At 35.4% G+C, this 15,069-nt stretch overlaps 2 protein-coding genes across 4 annotated transcripts; one reads left to right on the top strand and one right to left on the bottom strand.

Annotated features, from left to right (window-relative positions):
- Window positions 1-542: 542 nt before the first annotated feature.
- On the bottom strand, window positions 543-4,848 carry LOC130462800 (uncharacterized). Of its 3 annotated transcripts, none has more exons than XM_056831719.1 (5): window positions 4,506-4,848; window positions 2,155-2,957; window positions 1,928-2,071; window positions 1,769-1,829; window positions 543-1,265 (listed from the first exon to the last, which is right to left on the bottom strand). In XM_056831719.1, exons 2-3 carry the CDS (start codon window positions 2,943-2,945, stop codon window positions 2,065-2,067), a joined length of 798 nt encoding a protein of 265 aa, XP_056687697.1. In that variant the 5' UTR covers window positions 2,946-2,957; window positions 4,506-4,848; the 3' UTR covers window positions 543-1,265; window positions 1,769-1,829; window positions 1,928-2,064. The 3 variants fall into 3 exon arrangements, with proteins under 3 accessions (XP_056687697.1, XP_056687696.1, XP_056687695.1); XM_056831718.1 differs by having other exon boundaries at window positions 544-1,258; window positions 1,727-1,829; XM_056831717.1 differs by having other exon boundaries at window positions 545-1,265; window positions 1,727-1,829.
- A 2,874-nt stretch (window positions 4,849-7,722) lies between these two features.
- LOC110803439 (uncharacterized) lies at window positions 7,723-14,555 on the top strand. Its single transcript, XM_056832876.1, has 3 exons — window positions 7,723-8,105; window positions 11,657-11,839; window positions 14,117-14,555. The coding sequence occupies exons 1-3, from the start codon at window positions 7,797-7,799 to the stop codon at window positions 14,435-14,437; spliced, it is 813 nt and encodes a 270-aa protein (XP_056688854.1). The 5' UTR covers window positions 7,723-7,796; the 3' UTR covers window positions 14,438-14,555.
- Window positions 14,556-15,069: the final 514 nt, after the last annotated feature.

The following is a 15,069-nucleotide window of genomic DNA, read 5'->3' as shown; positions in this document are numbered from 1 at the left end:
TACACCAGCCAAAGATTCAACTTCCTTAACAGGGTTCACTAAATTGAGTTGTGAAGATTCACTTCTATAAGGTTTGCTCGATGCCCACTTCTCAATTCCCAACTTTCTACACCAGCGCTTCAGAGTAGACCTTGAGACTGAAAGTATCATCAGACATATACAGTTGAAAGGTAAAGCGTAAAACATCAGAAGACTAGCACATTTAGAAACAAAACATCCAGCTTTAACACTTCCGTTTGGTTTTATTTAGCATTTGGTTGAAATTTAGGTTTTTACTGAATCGAAAATGGATAAAGATCTTTGGAATGTGGGAGAAACTTTATTCAATGTTGAATATGAATTTTGAAGTCTAAATATGTTTCAATACTAACAAAATAAGTTTTCAGTTATCTGAACAGATCCTTTAACCAGAAATCTGAGGTTCATGTTATAGCATTCTAGCTGTGTACTGCTCTTAAACTCGACAAAAGACAAAAATTTAAAAGGGCAAGTGCATTTGAGTCTTTAACAATAGAAACCCAATAACTGTAGATTAGGCAAGCAGAAAAATATACATTTCTAATAATATCTCATTTTGATTCATCTTTTAAGCACCCTTTCCCAAAAATCAACATATGATTCTGAGATATGTTAACAAAAGTACATTTGTTGCTGCAGTTGCTGGTACATGACAATTTCAAAAACATACACTACAGTTAGTACTTAGTAACGATATCCTACAACTCTACAAGACTACAAGTATTTTGAAGGTAACTTGTAGGTCGTGTTACAATTAGTCAATGATGCATACTTTGCTCGAGTAAAAAACAAACAATCTAACTGGCTTGCCTTCGGATGGTCCTGAATTATGTATAAAATACTGCAGGTCAGTGTCACCTGTGATTAGCACATAATCACCATCATTATCATGATACTTGATCTTAACACCACTCGAGTCCAGATTAAACCTCTTCCCCACTTCTTCCTTCAGTTGAGCGAAATTTGATGTTGATGAGAAGTCAAATTTAATAATATCTTCTTTATATTCAGCCTTCACTGTGAATATGTTACAGGTTCCACCTTGGGTTTCCTGCTGAAACTGAGGGTTCTGTTCATGATTATCAACTGGACTAGCGGAGGTGTTCAAGGATGGAGTTTTTGCGGATTTGGTGTTAGAGGCAGATATTCAGGTTTGCTTTTACACTTCCTGACAAACTCCTTTCTGCTAGATTGAAGGTGATCACTTTCAAACTGTGTGCAGTTGCGTTTCAATGTAGACCTGGTGACTGAAATTGGCATATATCCATGTTAAAATCATACAAAGTAAATACTTCATACCACTAGGAAAAAAAGGGAATGAAGAAATGATTAGAGAAGTCAAGGTATAATCCATGAATCATATTTTGGCCTAAAGGAAAAGAACGGAAATCCTCGAAAGAGCTTATAACAAGATTAACAAACATAATACTGATAGTACATTATTAGTAGTGCAACTGAATTACCTAGCTTATTACAGATTCATCAGATTCAAGGTAATGAAGACTAAACATCAAATTCAGGTTCAGGTTATAACAAAATAGCTTATAACAAAATTAACAAGAATAACATGGTAATGATTCTAATGAAGACTAAAATCCTCAAAAGAGCTTAAACATGGGTAATGAAGACTAAACATCAGATTCAGGTACTGATGAAGAAATGCATATTCATTTAATTTCAGGAACAGGGATATAGTCAAGCCACTCACCTCGCTTAGCATGGTTCACCAAATTGGGTTGTGAAGATTCACCTTTAGATTGGCTGCGGTTCCTCAGCTCTACCGAACCATCACAAAATTGGCAACTCTTAATCTGCAAGACAAAAACAATAAAAAGTTTGACATTTTTATTATTGTTTCCTAGTGAGTAGAAAACATACATTGCATTCTCTAGTTCAACACAAGACTTACATCATTGGGAGTCAATTCGCCTAGAATCTTTTTCACTTCATCTATACTAATCTTCTTGCCCAAATATTTCTCGATTGGTAGACATTCATTTTGGTCTTGTCTTACTTTTGGCCTCAAAGATGATATTCTTTCAAATATTAATGCCTAACACAATCAAAAACGGAAATTAAGTTATAAGATAAATTTCATAAAGTTAACAATAAACATGACAAGTTAATTATTGTTACCTCAAAACAGGAGTACAACCCCTAAAGGTATTTAAACCATTCTTGATTTTAGAAGCTGCTTCATGGATGCCATCCAAAGTTGCCTTTGCCCAATTTGTTGCTTCGAATCTCTCCAAGTCTTCAACACATTTGTAGAAGCTAGTTCTACAAAATTGTTCATCAGTCGAAGGCAACAAAAATGTTTCTACGAGATAATAAGAAAGTAAGCGTCTGTACTGCATTCTACTTTCCGTATTGTTAGGCTCCATCTTCTTTAAAATGCTCACCAAACTACCTGTACTCAAATGCCGTTTGCTTCTCTCCCAGTTTACTCCCCACTTTCCTGCATCTGATTTACTTGTTTTCTCTCTACTCATTAGCTTATCAGCATATTTGTTTTTGAGCTCATAAACATAGTCAGGAAAAGAGGTTGGTAATTTTAATACTTCCTTCTCTTTTGAGAAACGACACAACAATAGAGGATCAGACCCGGTGTTAGGGATCCCGAGCAATTCAGCAACCTCTTCAACACAGAATTTAATGGTGGTGTTATTGTTAATGTTAAACACCCTTTTCTTTGCATCGTATGATTCGCATAAAACTTGAACCATAGTTGCTGTAGTTTGTCTGTGGTTTTTAATCATTAGCAAATGATAGAACTGAGAGTCCTCCATGGTTTTTCTTAGAATGGTCTTCCTCTTATTATTGTAGGTCTTCGGATCTTGATCCTCCGCCCCCTCATCCTTGTTAAAACCAAGAGTAGTTAATCTGCAGAGGGTGGAGGTACAAGCAATAGTCTTATCCTTAGACATTGGTTGTTTATCCTACAAGATTGTAAAGTGTAAAAACATTCAATTAATTAATGTACTCCAATTCATTTAGACATCATAACAAACCATTGAGAAAATAGAGCTAGCAGAACACATTTGCTAAATACTCAAACAAATTAGCCTCTCATCATAGCCTACCAATGAGGTCTTGGCCTAGTGGTTAAGACCAAGGGCAGGTTAACGATAGGTCACAGGTTTGAACCCCCCTCCTCCCCCCATTGGCCCATTTGTGATTTCTCAATTGCACCCAAAAAATAAAAAATCATAGGTTTCAACTTTCAAAGGAAGCCCTAATGAATAACGATCATGGCAATGCTCAACTTGGTGTCATTCTCAATATTTTATGGGCATTAGGTGAAATAATTGTTAAAGTCCCTTGTTAAATTTCTACATCCAATTTTTATTTTATTTTGGATGATGGCTCAAGGTAGTTCATACAACACCAAGTTTTGAAGTGTATCCTACTTTTTCCAAAAAAAAACAAAAACAAATGGGGAACTCCCCAATTGACACAACAACCTCTTCATTGTCTCTGTGTAGGGTAGAAGAGCCTCGATTTTGTTGGAGCACTATGAACCCCCAATTTATCCGACTGGGGAGCCTCCTTGATAAAAGTACTTGTAAGGCATTGCCAAGTTAAAATGAGATTTAATCATCGTTAAATCTCAATACCACCCCGATTTCCCAAAACCCTAAACCATGAAAAATAGAACAAATTCCGATGGAATATCCTTAAACTTAGGCGTTCAGCATTCTTCATCATATTAGACCAGAAAATTTAAGATTTCAGACCACCCCAGGAAAAACAAAAAAAACACTCTAAGAAAACAATCACACCAAACCACACTAAGAGCATGTTTGGTATAACATTTTTCAAGTGTTGGAAATAGAATCAATTAACTAATTTCATTACGTTTGGTATGAGAGATGGATAACACATTTCATTTCCGAAGGGTAACCATTATCACCAATTTGTTACTACTCAATGATACAAGAGATTGCTTTCATTGGGTATACCAAACAACAAATAATGGTAACACTTAACATTTCCATTTCTCCTTCTTAAATGTTTCAAACCATTTCCTTTCCTAAATTCATACCAAACATGCACTAAAAAAAATCAGAGCATAACGAGCCTTAGGCCCCCTCTCTCATTTTCCATCTTCATGGGTCCTAAAGTAAAACTTAGGACCACCTCAACAGTCAAAACAAACCATAATTGGGCAACAATAACTAACATCCAAATTCGAGAAATATTATAAATCCATACCAATTAACAGTTTTTTACCAAATAACTCAACTAAAACCTGAGTAACAAAAAACTAACACCAAAACAAAGCACATATCTGCTTGAAGAGGAGATGAAGCACAAATGTATGAACCAAATTATCATATTCAATTAAAACATGAAATTATAAGATAGAAGTATTATGTATTGCAAAATGAATGAACAAAATTATCATATTCATATTAAACCATAAAATTATAGGAGTACTAGGTAAGATCTTATGTGCCAATAATTCACAAGTAGAAATGCATTACCTAGATGGGGCGATGGTCTGACCGTTGCCGGGAAGTTTAAAGCAAACCCTAGTCTGCTAGCAATGGTTTTTTTTCTCCCAAAATCCTCTACAGTAGAAACCAAATTGTAGAAAGTAAAATGGAAAGACCAAAAAAGCAGCAGAAAAATATGTGTAATTACTAATTAATGAGTTACTGGTTAAGGATGAACGCTTGGTTCATTGAATCATTGGTCCGTGTAGTGGGAGTAAATGGGAGTAGAAGAACGTTGAACGCTTGTTACATGTTCGGTGTGAACAAAAAAACATGTACGGAGTATTCATTTTGGCAATTTGCGTCCGGATAGTTGACGAAAGTTTTTTTTTTTTTTGGGTACATAGAGTAACTAAAATAACGTTATGGAAAAGGAAAATTAAATAAGCATATTAAATTACGTGAGGCTCCATTTGCAAGAAAATGAGCTTGATCCACTCGATCTCGTTACACCTTACGAATGTTGCACCAAGAGAAATCAGTACCTAAAATCTTGATTTCTTCTAGTGTCCATCATATCTACATTTTCAGGAAATATTCGTCCAATACTATTGCACCAGATGCTGATGATCGGTAACAATAGTAATATGTTTCAATCTTGCTTGACAACCAAAGTGCCCATAAAGTACACCATGTCGTTCAAGACCCTTTAGAATAAAAACGGAGGCAATGTTGGTGATGTCATTCCTAAGTACGTGGTTGTTCCTTGACAACCAAAGTGCTCATAACTAATGAAATAGATACGTCGGGTACTATTCTTACCATCATGTCGTTGAAATAGTCGGATATAGAACATAAATGGAGAAACCAATCCACAAAAGATATAGTTTCATTGATTTCTGAATGGATTGCAAGCAATTTATCCCTCCAAACTTGTTGCGCTACCGAACAAAATCGAAAAATGTGTTGAATATATTCCTCCGTCTTCACACATAAATCACGAACAGCCTCCATATGAATCCCTCTAAAGTGAATATTAAGCTTCGTTGCAATTCCATTATGGAGAAGTTTCCAAAGAAAAAATAACTTACATTTTGGAGGAGTCTTGAGGGACATAGGCTCTTGTAATAATTGACAGGCTCAAGGTCAAATCCTCTGAAGCTAGCATTGCATATGCAAATTTAACAGTAAACTTACCCGACTTGTGATACCTCCAGTAAAGGAAATCGCCACGATCCGTAGAAGGAAGTTTCATTCCCACAATTCGTCAAGCATCCTCGAAGTCGAAACTGGCTTTGATCCTATCATGATTCCAACCTATACAACTATACCCGTTGGTAAAATAAAATGGCTAACCTTCCAATTTATGGGATTGCATAGACAAACACCCGAGTAAAAAAGTGGAACTCTCACACATACCCATATATCTTTCCTCGCCACAACACGACGGAGGAAATAACAATTGTATGGGTGCGTAATTTTTTTTTTAATCCCTTTCTTTATCTTTATGTTTATTTTATTAAAAGCTTTTTAAAAAAGTAGTCGTGCCCATATTGATGAAGCTTGGCGAAGAAGATGAAGTGTAGAAATAAACAAAACATCGAGGAGAGAGAGAAAACAAAATTGTTTTTTTTAGGGTTTTTGTAAAAAAATGATATGTGGACAGTATCTAAATATTTTTCTCGTTTGCCATTTTATGCGGTTGTTAAGGAAAAAAGAACATTACACAATTAACCATTATTGTTATACTTTTATGGGGAATTGTTGCTTTTTGATTCATTTTTCACAATAAAACAAAATAATTGTAAGACTTTAAGCCAGTGGAATTTTAGGGGGGAAATGACAACTCATTAATCCATCAAAACTTAAATCAACCATGAGATTACAATGTCCTTTATTGATAAGACCAACAATTTTACATGGTTAAAATGGGGTGGAAAGGGCAATGCAAAATGGCATTAGGAGTAGGGAGAATGTTACTTGGTGTTCACCCAATGAAGGGTACCTCAAGATAAACGTTGATGCAACATTATTTGGAGACGAAGGAGCTGGGCTTGGAGCGGTGATAAGGGATCATATGGGTAGTATGGTAAGCCGTGCAGAAGTAAGACAGATACGCTGCAGGTGGAGTGCGTGCATAGCTGAAGCAAAAGCAATTGTGTTTGATCTACAGATGGTGGCACAATGTAATGCTACCTTGGTTGTTATTGAGAGTGACAGTCTAGAGGTTATCAATAAGCTCATGGAGCGAACCTTTGATGGATCATACGTGGGGATGATACTCAGAGAAATAGAAATAGCTCTGTTTTCTCATGTGTTTAGAGAGGCAGATGAAGTAGCCCATGCTTTGGCTCACATTCGCCCCTTAGAGTACTCTACTAGAGTGTGGGTAGGAGCTTGTCCAGATGTTATTACATAGATTGTAGCCTCGGATTTCTGTTTATCAATTAATAATAATAGCTAAGCCTTGAATGGTTTCCCTCAAAATTAAAAAAAACAGATTTACAAGGTTAAAATTACAAAGATAAGGTTAAAAAGGAAAAAAAAAGTAAAACTATCATTTTAGGACACTTTAAAAGAAAATGGGAAAAACATTTAGATACGAAGAGAGTATTACGAGTACGACTTTCCTTTGCTTTTATTATTACTCCCTCCGTCCCGGAATACTCGATCCAGTTTGACCGGCACATAGTTTAAGGGACTTGAATTGACTTATTTAATTTAATAGGTAGTAGTTGATAGTGGGATATTATTTTAATGTAGTTAGTGGGAGGTGGGTTAAGATGTGGGGTTGGGGGAGAGTAGGGGTTTAATTTTTAATTATTTTTGTATGGAGTAGGGGGTAGGTGGGTTAATAGGGGTGAAGTGAGAAATAATATAATATTGTTGGAATATTTCCATTTTTAGAAACAGGTCAAGTATTAAGGGATGGTCCGATAAGGAAAACAGATCAAGTATTCCGGGACGGAGGGAGTACGACAACAAAAACAAAACACTGCCCCGTCAGGAGAGGAAAATAAACAATTGGTCCTGCTTAAGCCACAATCCGCAAAGTCACTCAAACGCAAATATCCACCGTTGGATCAAAACCATCTACGGTCCAAAAGTAAATTTTACAATTTGCACGGATCGACCTTACATACCGTTCGATTAAAACACATCCAACGAGTAAAAACAGACGCGGGATAATCCCCTCCAAAACCAAACTTCAAAATCTCTCAACATCCCTTTACTTCTCCGTATAAAAGCTCACTTTCCCCGATTGCATTTCCCACCACAATCAAAACCAAAACCCTAAAATTTCAATTTAGAGATTTCAAAGCTTTTCAGAGAGAGAAAATGTCAGGAAGAGGAAAGGGAGGAAAGGGTTTGGGAAAGGGAGGAGCCAAGAGGCACAGGAAGGTTCTCAGGGATAATATCCAGGGTATTACCAAGCCTGCTATTCGTCGTCTTGCTCGTCGTGGTGGTGTTAAGAGGATCAGTGGTTTGATCTATGAAGAAACTCGCGGTGTTCTCAAGATCTTTCTAGAGAATGTGATTAGAGATGCTGTTACCTACACTGAGCACGCTCGCCGGAAGACGGTGACCGCCATGGATGTTGTGTATGCGCTCAAGAGGCAAGGCCGTACTCTATATGGTTTCGGTGGTTAGGGTTTGTATCTGGATTTGTGTTTATTAGGTAGTAGATTTGGTGTTTGTAGTTGGAGGTTCTTTTGGATCTCTGCAGTGTAATTGGAAATTAATTGTTACATGAAATGAAATATTACCAAGCCTTTTGAATGTGATACACCGTTCCAATTGAGTTTTTTTTTATTTTCGATTTCTGGTTCTGTTTTAATATCAATGCGGGTGAAAATTTGAAAGTATTACTGATGGATTACAGATCTTAGGGCTTAAGTTCAAATTAAGGAAGTACTGTTTGGTTTAAACTTAATGTGTTTAGCTGCTTGATTTCTAAATCTTGTTTTTCTTTGGTAACTGAAACTGATAGAATTTTATTCCTTGGTGTTGCATTGTATTTGTCTGAATTTATCACTATAAAGAACGAAATTAGTTAAAATTTAAATGCCATACTCTGATCTCTATCGAATTTCCCATTATAATATTATCTTGTTTTTCAACTTTTGTTCTGGTTGATTGAGCAATTTGGTTACTTAGGCATCAACGAAATAGTTCTAGATGAATTTTAAGGTCTGTGTTTAAGCCACAAGGTATTGAAAGAGCTGTTTCAGCTGCATTGAGATATTGACAAGTTCATTGAACCCATGACTAACAATCTCATACAAGTAATTTTACGGTTGTGCATCATTGCAGTACAATGACGAACAACTTTCATATCCCTATTGATCTTCTCACATTAACTTGTGTAAAAATTGAACAATTTCATCTGCTTGCATATGCACGGCCCTGAACTGTGCAGAAAATACTGCAGATCTGAGTCACTGGGGAAGTGGGGATTAACACTTTAATCATTATCATTGTCACAATACTTGAACTTAAAACTGTTTTTGTCTATTAAACCTCTTGCCCACTTATTCCTTGAATTGAGCGAAATTGGAAGTTGATGAGAAGTCAAAATTGATAATATCTTCCTTGTATTTGGCCTTCACTGTGAAGATGTTACTGGTTGCATCTTAGCTCTCATGCAATGAGCTGTTTTCTGGGGCCTGCAGAAACTGAAGGCTTTGTTCATGATGAATTTGAGTAGCTATGGTGCTTTAATAAATTTGTGCAGATTCACTCTCAGAAACGGATCCAAGTTTTATTTTGAACTTGCTGACATTCATCTCTTCGTTTGATGGTCAGGAATCAATAAAGTTTCTTCATTTGCGCTTCAATGTAGACCTGTCAACTGCAATCGACATAATATATGTCAAACTATTTAAAATTTTACAAGAAAATAAACTGGAGAAACAAAAGAAGTTTCAAGTTGAAGTTAAAGAACGCATATTTCAACAGATTTTCTGGGAATCATAGATGGACAGCAATGAGAGTACAGACAGATAAATCTGAATGATGAGGGTGTTCGTGTGAGGATTCATGTCAGATAACTGCATTTTTTAAAGGATAATCAAGAAACTAACAGACAACTCTTTCGGGAAGCATTATCTATTGTACGATTTGCACCAACCAAAAACTCAATTGCCTTAATAGGGTTCTCCGAATTGGGTTGTGGTTTTCTCAATGATCTCCTGTCAATTCCTACCATTCTACACCGACGTTTCAGAGTGGACTTTGAGACTGAAAGTAACATAGAGATATAATCAGCTGAAAGGTAAAGCGTAAAATTTGCCTTGCATAAAATTTCAGGTTTTGTTGAAGGAAAGAACTTCCAATAGATTATGTGGGAACATAGAGGACAACAATACAAGTATAAACAAATACATCTGCAGGACTAGGTGAGGTTTGAGTAGTAATGGTATCGGATTACTGCATTTTGGTTAATAGAGAGGTCAGAAGGAAAGCTTCAAATTTTCTGCTGTACTTTTATGGAGTACTCCGGTGCATACGCAATAAGTCAAGAAGATTTAGGCTCCGTTTTGTAGGTACAATTTGGATTTGAAATGATGGAACATTGTTCCTAACTTCCTACGGCGAAAAATCCATACATATAAGGGGTATATGTGGTCCCAACATACAATGACTTCTCATTAGCTGAAAGTTTGGGACCCATATTCCACTCACTTTAAAATTTCATTTGAAATTCCAGAACTATTTTGAATTCAAAATTTGAATCGTTTTTTTTTATTTTTTTTGGTCGACTTTGTAGGAGAGGGGAAAATATAAAGACCCAATTGATCATCACAGGATGACATCTTTGTAAAAAAAATTTGGGTGTGGGGGAGAGGGGGGAGTATGTGGTTCAGTGGAATCATGTCAGATCATAAATCGTGAGAAGTTGCACCTTACCGATAACTACTTACTCATACGTATAAGAAAATGGTTGGCAGGACTTAGAGGCGGAGATAGGGGGTGCCCCCCCCCCCCCCCAAACAATATATACATAGTATTAAATGCCAATATAAACTACTAAACTTGTCTTGCCCCAATGATTGAGTGTACAATGTTTGATACTATTAACCCAAGATTGAATCTTAGCATTGACACATCATGTTCATTTTTTCCTTGGTTTTTTTTTCAGTTCACCTAAATTTCTCGCCCCCCAACCTTAAATTTTTGGCCCCGCCATTGGTAGGACTAGCTAAAAAGAAAAGGACAAATGAACAAGAGGAAGGTCCAGATAAAACAACGGGTCAAGAGAATCAATTAGAACAAAACAATAAATTAAGTAATATCTTTCTTTTTTACTTTCATGTGAATCTTGAAATGATGCTAATACAACAAATGTTACAAATATTGTTTTTCGCAAATGATTTTTTGTTAAGGTCTAAAATTGTAAAAATAAATTATAAAATGTTATTTCTCGTAAATTCATACATACAAAAAGGTTATTTTGGATAATTTTACAAGAGAAAAAGGAACACGTGACCGACACGTTACAATCAATGCCAAAAACAGGTCCGGCCAATGCCTATAAATAAACTAAGGTTGTTGTCGCAAAAATATATTTTAAGTCCAAATTTGCAAAAAAAAAAAAAAAATTGTAAAAAGGTATTTCTCACAAAATTAGATACTTCCTCCGTTCCGGATTTATTGCACCATCTCCTTTTTGGCCAGATTTTTTGGAGTGGAAAATGAATGGTAAAATTACTTCAATGCTCATATAATTAGTTGTTAAAATTAGAAAGTGTGTGCAAGTGGATGAGTCTGATTTTACTATTCCAGAAAAGTGGGTATGCTTTTACTGAGACATTAGAAAGTGTGTACAAGTGGATGATTTCCCACCAATAATGTCGCTGAAAGTTTCCCACCAAAATACAAGGCATACAATTCTGTTCTGAAATTCAAAAGCCCCCAAAATTAAGATCTGGAAATTTTCAAAATTCCCACCAAAAATATTCTATGAAAATTGTCCTTTTGGTGGCTGATTTACAAACCCTACCACCTTCACTATAAAAGAATTGAGTTACCAGAATAATGTTTTCTGGTATTCTCTCAAAAATTACAGCATTAAGTGAAGTTTTCTAATTACTACCACACTAGGAGCTTGAGAATTTTGCACAATCACGTCACTCACGGGCACGCGTCACTTGTAGGCTTCAGTTTTGTTGTTTTCACAGCACACACTAACAAAGCAGGGGATGGATTTTGAAGAGCTTGAAGAGCTTTACAACCTGGAACAAAGTCAAGGCTTTGAGGAAGGCTTTGAGTTTATTGAGGTGACATTTTATTCTGAATCTGAAAGTGATGATGAAACTGAATTAGAAAATTATGTAGAAATTAACGCAAATCCAGTTACAGTAGTTATAGAATTCGATGAAGTAGTGGGTGTCATGTTAACAAAAAAATGGGAAAAAAACCCTTTGAACTAACATACTTAGATCGACAGGAAATAGTTCAAACCCTTATCTTAGGACAACAAGGGAAAAGGCTCCGAGTAGGAGGGAAAACAGTCTCAAAATATGCAATAAAAAATTTAGCAACTAAATTCAAAGTAGATAGATCCACTATTGGTAGGATTTGGGCTAATGCACGAAGTCAAATTGGGAAAAAAGAGAGTAATTGACGTAACAAGTAAAAAAAGGCAGCGAGGGAGGAAGAAGTTAGACTTTGACCCAACTGTTATTGGTGCAATACCAATTGAAAAAAGGACTACAATTAGAGGGTTAGCTGATGCATTACACTTGGGTCATTCCACAGTTTATAGGTTACTTAAGGCTGGAATACTTAGAGCACACACTAACAACATCAAATCATCACTTAAGCATCACCACAAAGTGAGAAGAGTGCAATACATCATGGATAGTATCATTCCGGGAATGGTTAATGAACTTCTAAGTTTAGTGCAATGTATAACATGGTGCATATCGATGAAAAGTGGTTTTACATGAGTGATAAGACTCAAAGATTCTACCCTTTTCCAATTGGGAGGATGACCCATATAGAGCAACACAAAGTAAAACATTAATGGCTAAAGTAATGTTCAGCTCCGGTGTAGCAAGACCACATATTACAAGTGATGGTGAAGTAATTTGGGATGGGAAACTTGGCATTTTTGCATCTACATAACAAGTAGCAGCAAAAAAAAATCGTTTAAATTTGCCTAATACAATATTTATAAAGATTGTTTATTTTATTTTATTTGTTTCTTAATAGAAGAATCACATTATTCATTTATTAACAAGTGACATGGCACCAAGTCAAGGTAACATTGACATACGGAGTATAATATTTTCTTACAAAAACATGAAGAAATGCAAGCGAATGCTTTAACCCATGACCTTATGTTTATGAGTTAGAAGTTTAATCACTAATCAAATGACACAACTTATGGTATTTAAGAATTTCAAAACATAGTTATGTTTACTAATACCCTGTATTAAAATTTTAATAATTTTTTTTTGAAACTAATCTATACTTACATTTTCTTCATTTATACTTTCATTTAGGTTAATTTACAATTACGTTTTTTTAGCAGGCCAATTCATTTACATTTACGTATAGCTATAAAAAGAGTAATTGCAATTTACACATAGGAAACGATTACTCTATTTTTTATTTTAATTTAGTTTACTAACATATTTAACCAATTTTTGTATTGAATCACCCTTACATACATAAAATATAAAAATAAATTATGAACAAATAATTATCTCATATTATATGTAAGTATTTAAGTTTCAAACTATTGTAATTAAATTTATTTAACTCAAATTTTATCAAGATCAATTCTCAAATTATGTACAATTTTCTAATTATCAATATTGGGTTAATAATTAAAGATATTGATGGTCATATTTAGTACGAAGTAAACGCAAGCTAATGAAACGGAGGAAATACATACAAAGTGTTGTAGCACTGCACGAAGTAGTAAATAAAAGGAAAATTTGCCAAATACAACTCTATAAAGTTGTCTCTTTGCCAATTACAAACTCAAACTTCCTCATTTATAAATTACAACCTTAAAAACTTATACATCACTCTCAATTACAATCCTGAGTCATTTTCCGGCAAAAATTGTTACAATATTAGTTATATTTTAGGAAATTATGTAATGTGTTTTAATAAGATTAATCACGTCATATTTCGATTGATTTCGCTGGAAAATGTCACAGTGTTGTAATGTAAAGTGGAGAGGTAAGTTTAAGGTTGTAATTTACGAATTTAAAAATTTAAGGTTGTAACTTTAATTGAGTTGTACTGTATTTGATAAATTTCGCTATATACAAGTATAACAAAAAATATTTGCCCCGTCAACAAAGAGAAAAAGAACAAATGGACATGTTTCCCAAATTATTGGCTGCTCAAGGCAAAATCCGAAAAGCCACTCATACGCTATCTCCACCGTTAGTACAAATAATCGACGGTTCTGATGTGCACTTTCAAAACTACACGGATCGACCTTATACACCGTACGATTAAATCACATCCAACGAGTAAAACTGACGCGCCATAAACCCCTCCAAAACCAAAACTTAAATATTTTCGAACACTCCCTTTACCTCCCCCTTATAAACCCACTTTCCCTCCATTTCATTTCCCATCACAATCAAAACCAAAATCCCAGAATCTTAATTCAGAAATTTCTAAACTTCTAGAGAGAGAAAATGTCAGGAAGAGGGAAGGGAGGAAAGGGGTTGGGAAAGGGAGGAGCCAAGAGGCACAGGAAGGTTCTCAGGGATAATATCCAGGGTATTACCAAGCCTGCTATTCGTCGTCTTGCTCGTCGTGGTGGTGTTAAGAGGATCAGTGGTTTGATCTATGAAGAAACTCGCGGTGTTCTCAAGATCTTTCTAGAGAATGTGATTAGAGATGCTGTTACCTACACTGAGCACGCTCGCCGTAAGACGGTGACCGCCATGGATGTTGTCTATGCGCTCAAGAGGCAAGGCCGTACTCTATATGGTTTCGGTGGTTAGGGTTTGTTTTTAGGGTTTCTGTTTAGATCTAATTGTAGTTTGAATATGCTTTTAATTATTGTTTGATGTAATTGCGAATTTGAATCGAATGTGAAATATATGGGGTTTATTCATGCTATCTCTTTACAATTTGCAGTTCCAATTGATTTGGTTGATTTCAAAGTTACATTTGATAATGATTGAATTTTCTGGGTAAATATTAGTGGTGCTATTTCAATTGTTGAAATGGTGTTTTATTTTTAGTTGATTTTTTTGTATTTTGGGGAAAGGATTTTCCCTGCCCAGATTTCGTTGCCCCATTATACAGGAAAAATGCTTGCCAAGTTTAGTAACTGCGTAGTGAAATTACCAGGAAATTGGTGATGATAGACGAATTACATGATCTGGGTAAATGTTGGCGATGCTATCTTATTCGTTGAATTAGAGATTTGTTTCTGGTTGATTTTGGGAATGGGGATTTCCCAGGTCAGATTCCGAGACCCTCTACATAATGTGGTAATCTTTCGTAACTTCATTACTATTGAATTCATTGATCTTGCTCTTCGCTGCATTTACAGCTCGATTGTTTTGATTAGATCATACAGACTTGCTAATTTTGGAGTGTTTGCACTAATAAGAATTTCGATATAAAG

The sequence above is a fragment of the Spinacia oleracea genome, chromosome 6 (genome assembly GCF_020520425.1).
Source record: "Spinacia oleracea cultivar Varoflay chromosome 6, BTI_SOV_V1, whole genome shotgun sequence".
Taxonomy (NCBI): Eukaryota; Viridiplantae; Streptophyta; class Magnoliopsida; order Caryophyllales; family Amaranthaceae; genus Spinacia; species Spinacia oleracea.
The sequence above is the reverse complement of the archived record's forward strand: the minus strand, read 5'-3'. Positions and strand labels throughout refer to the sequence as shown.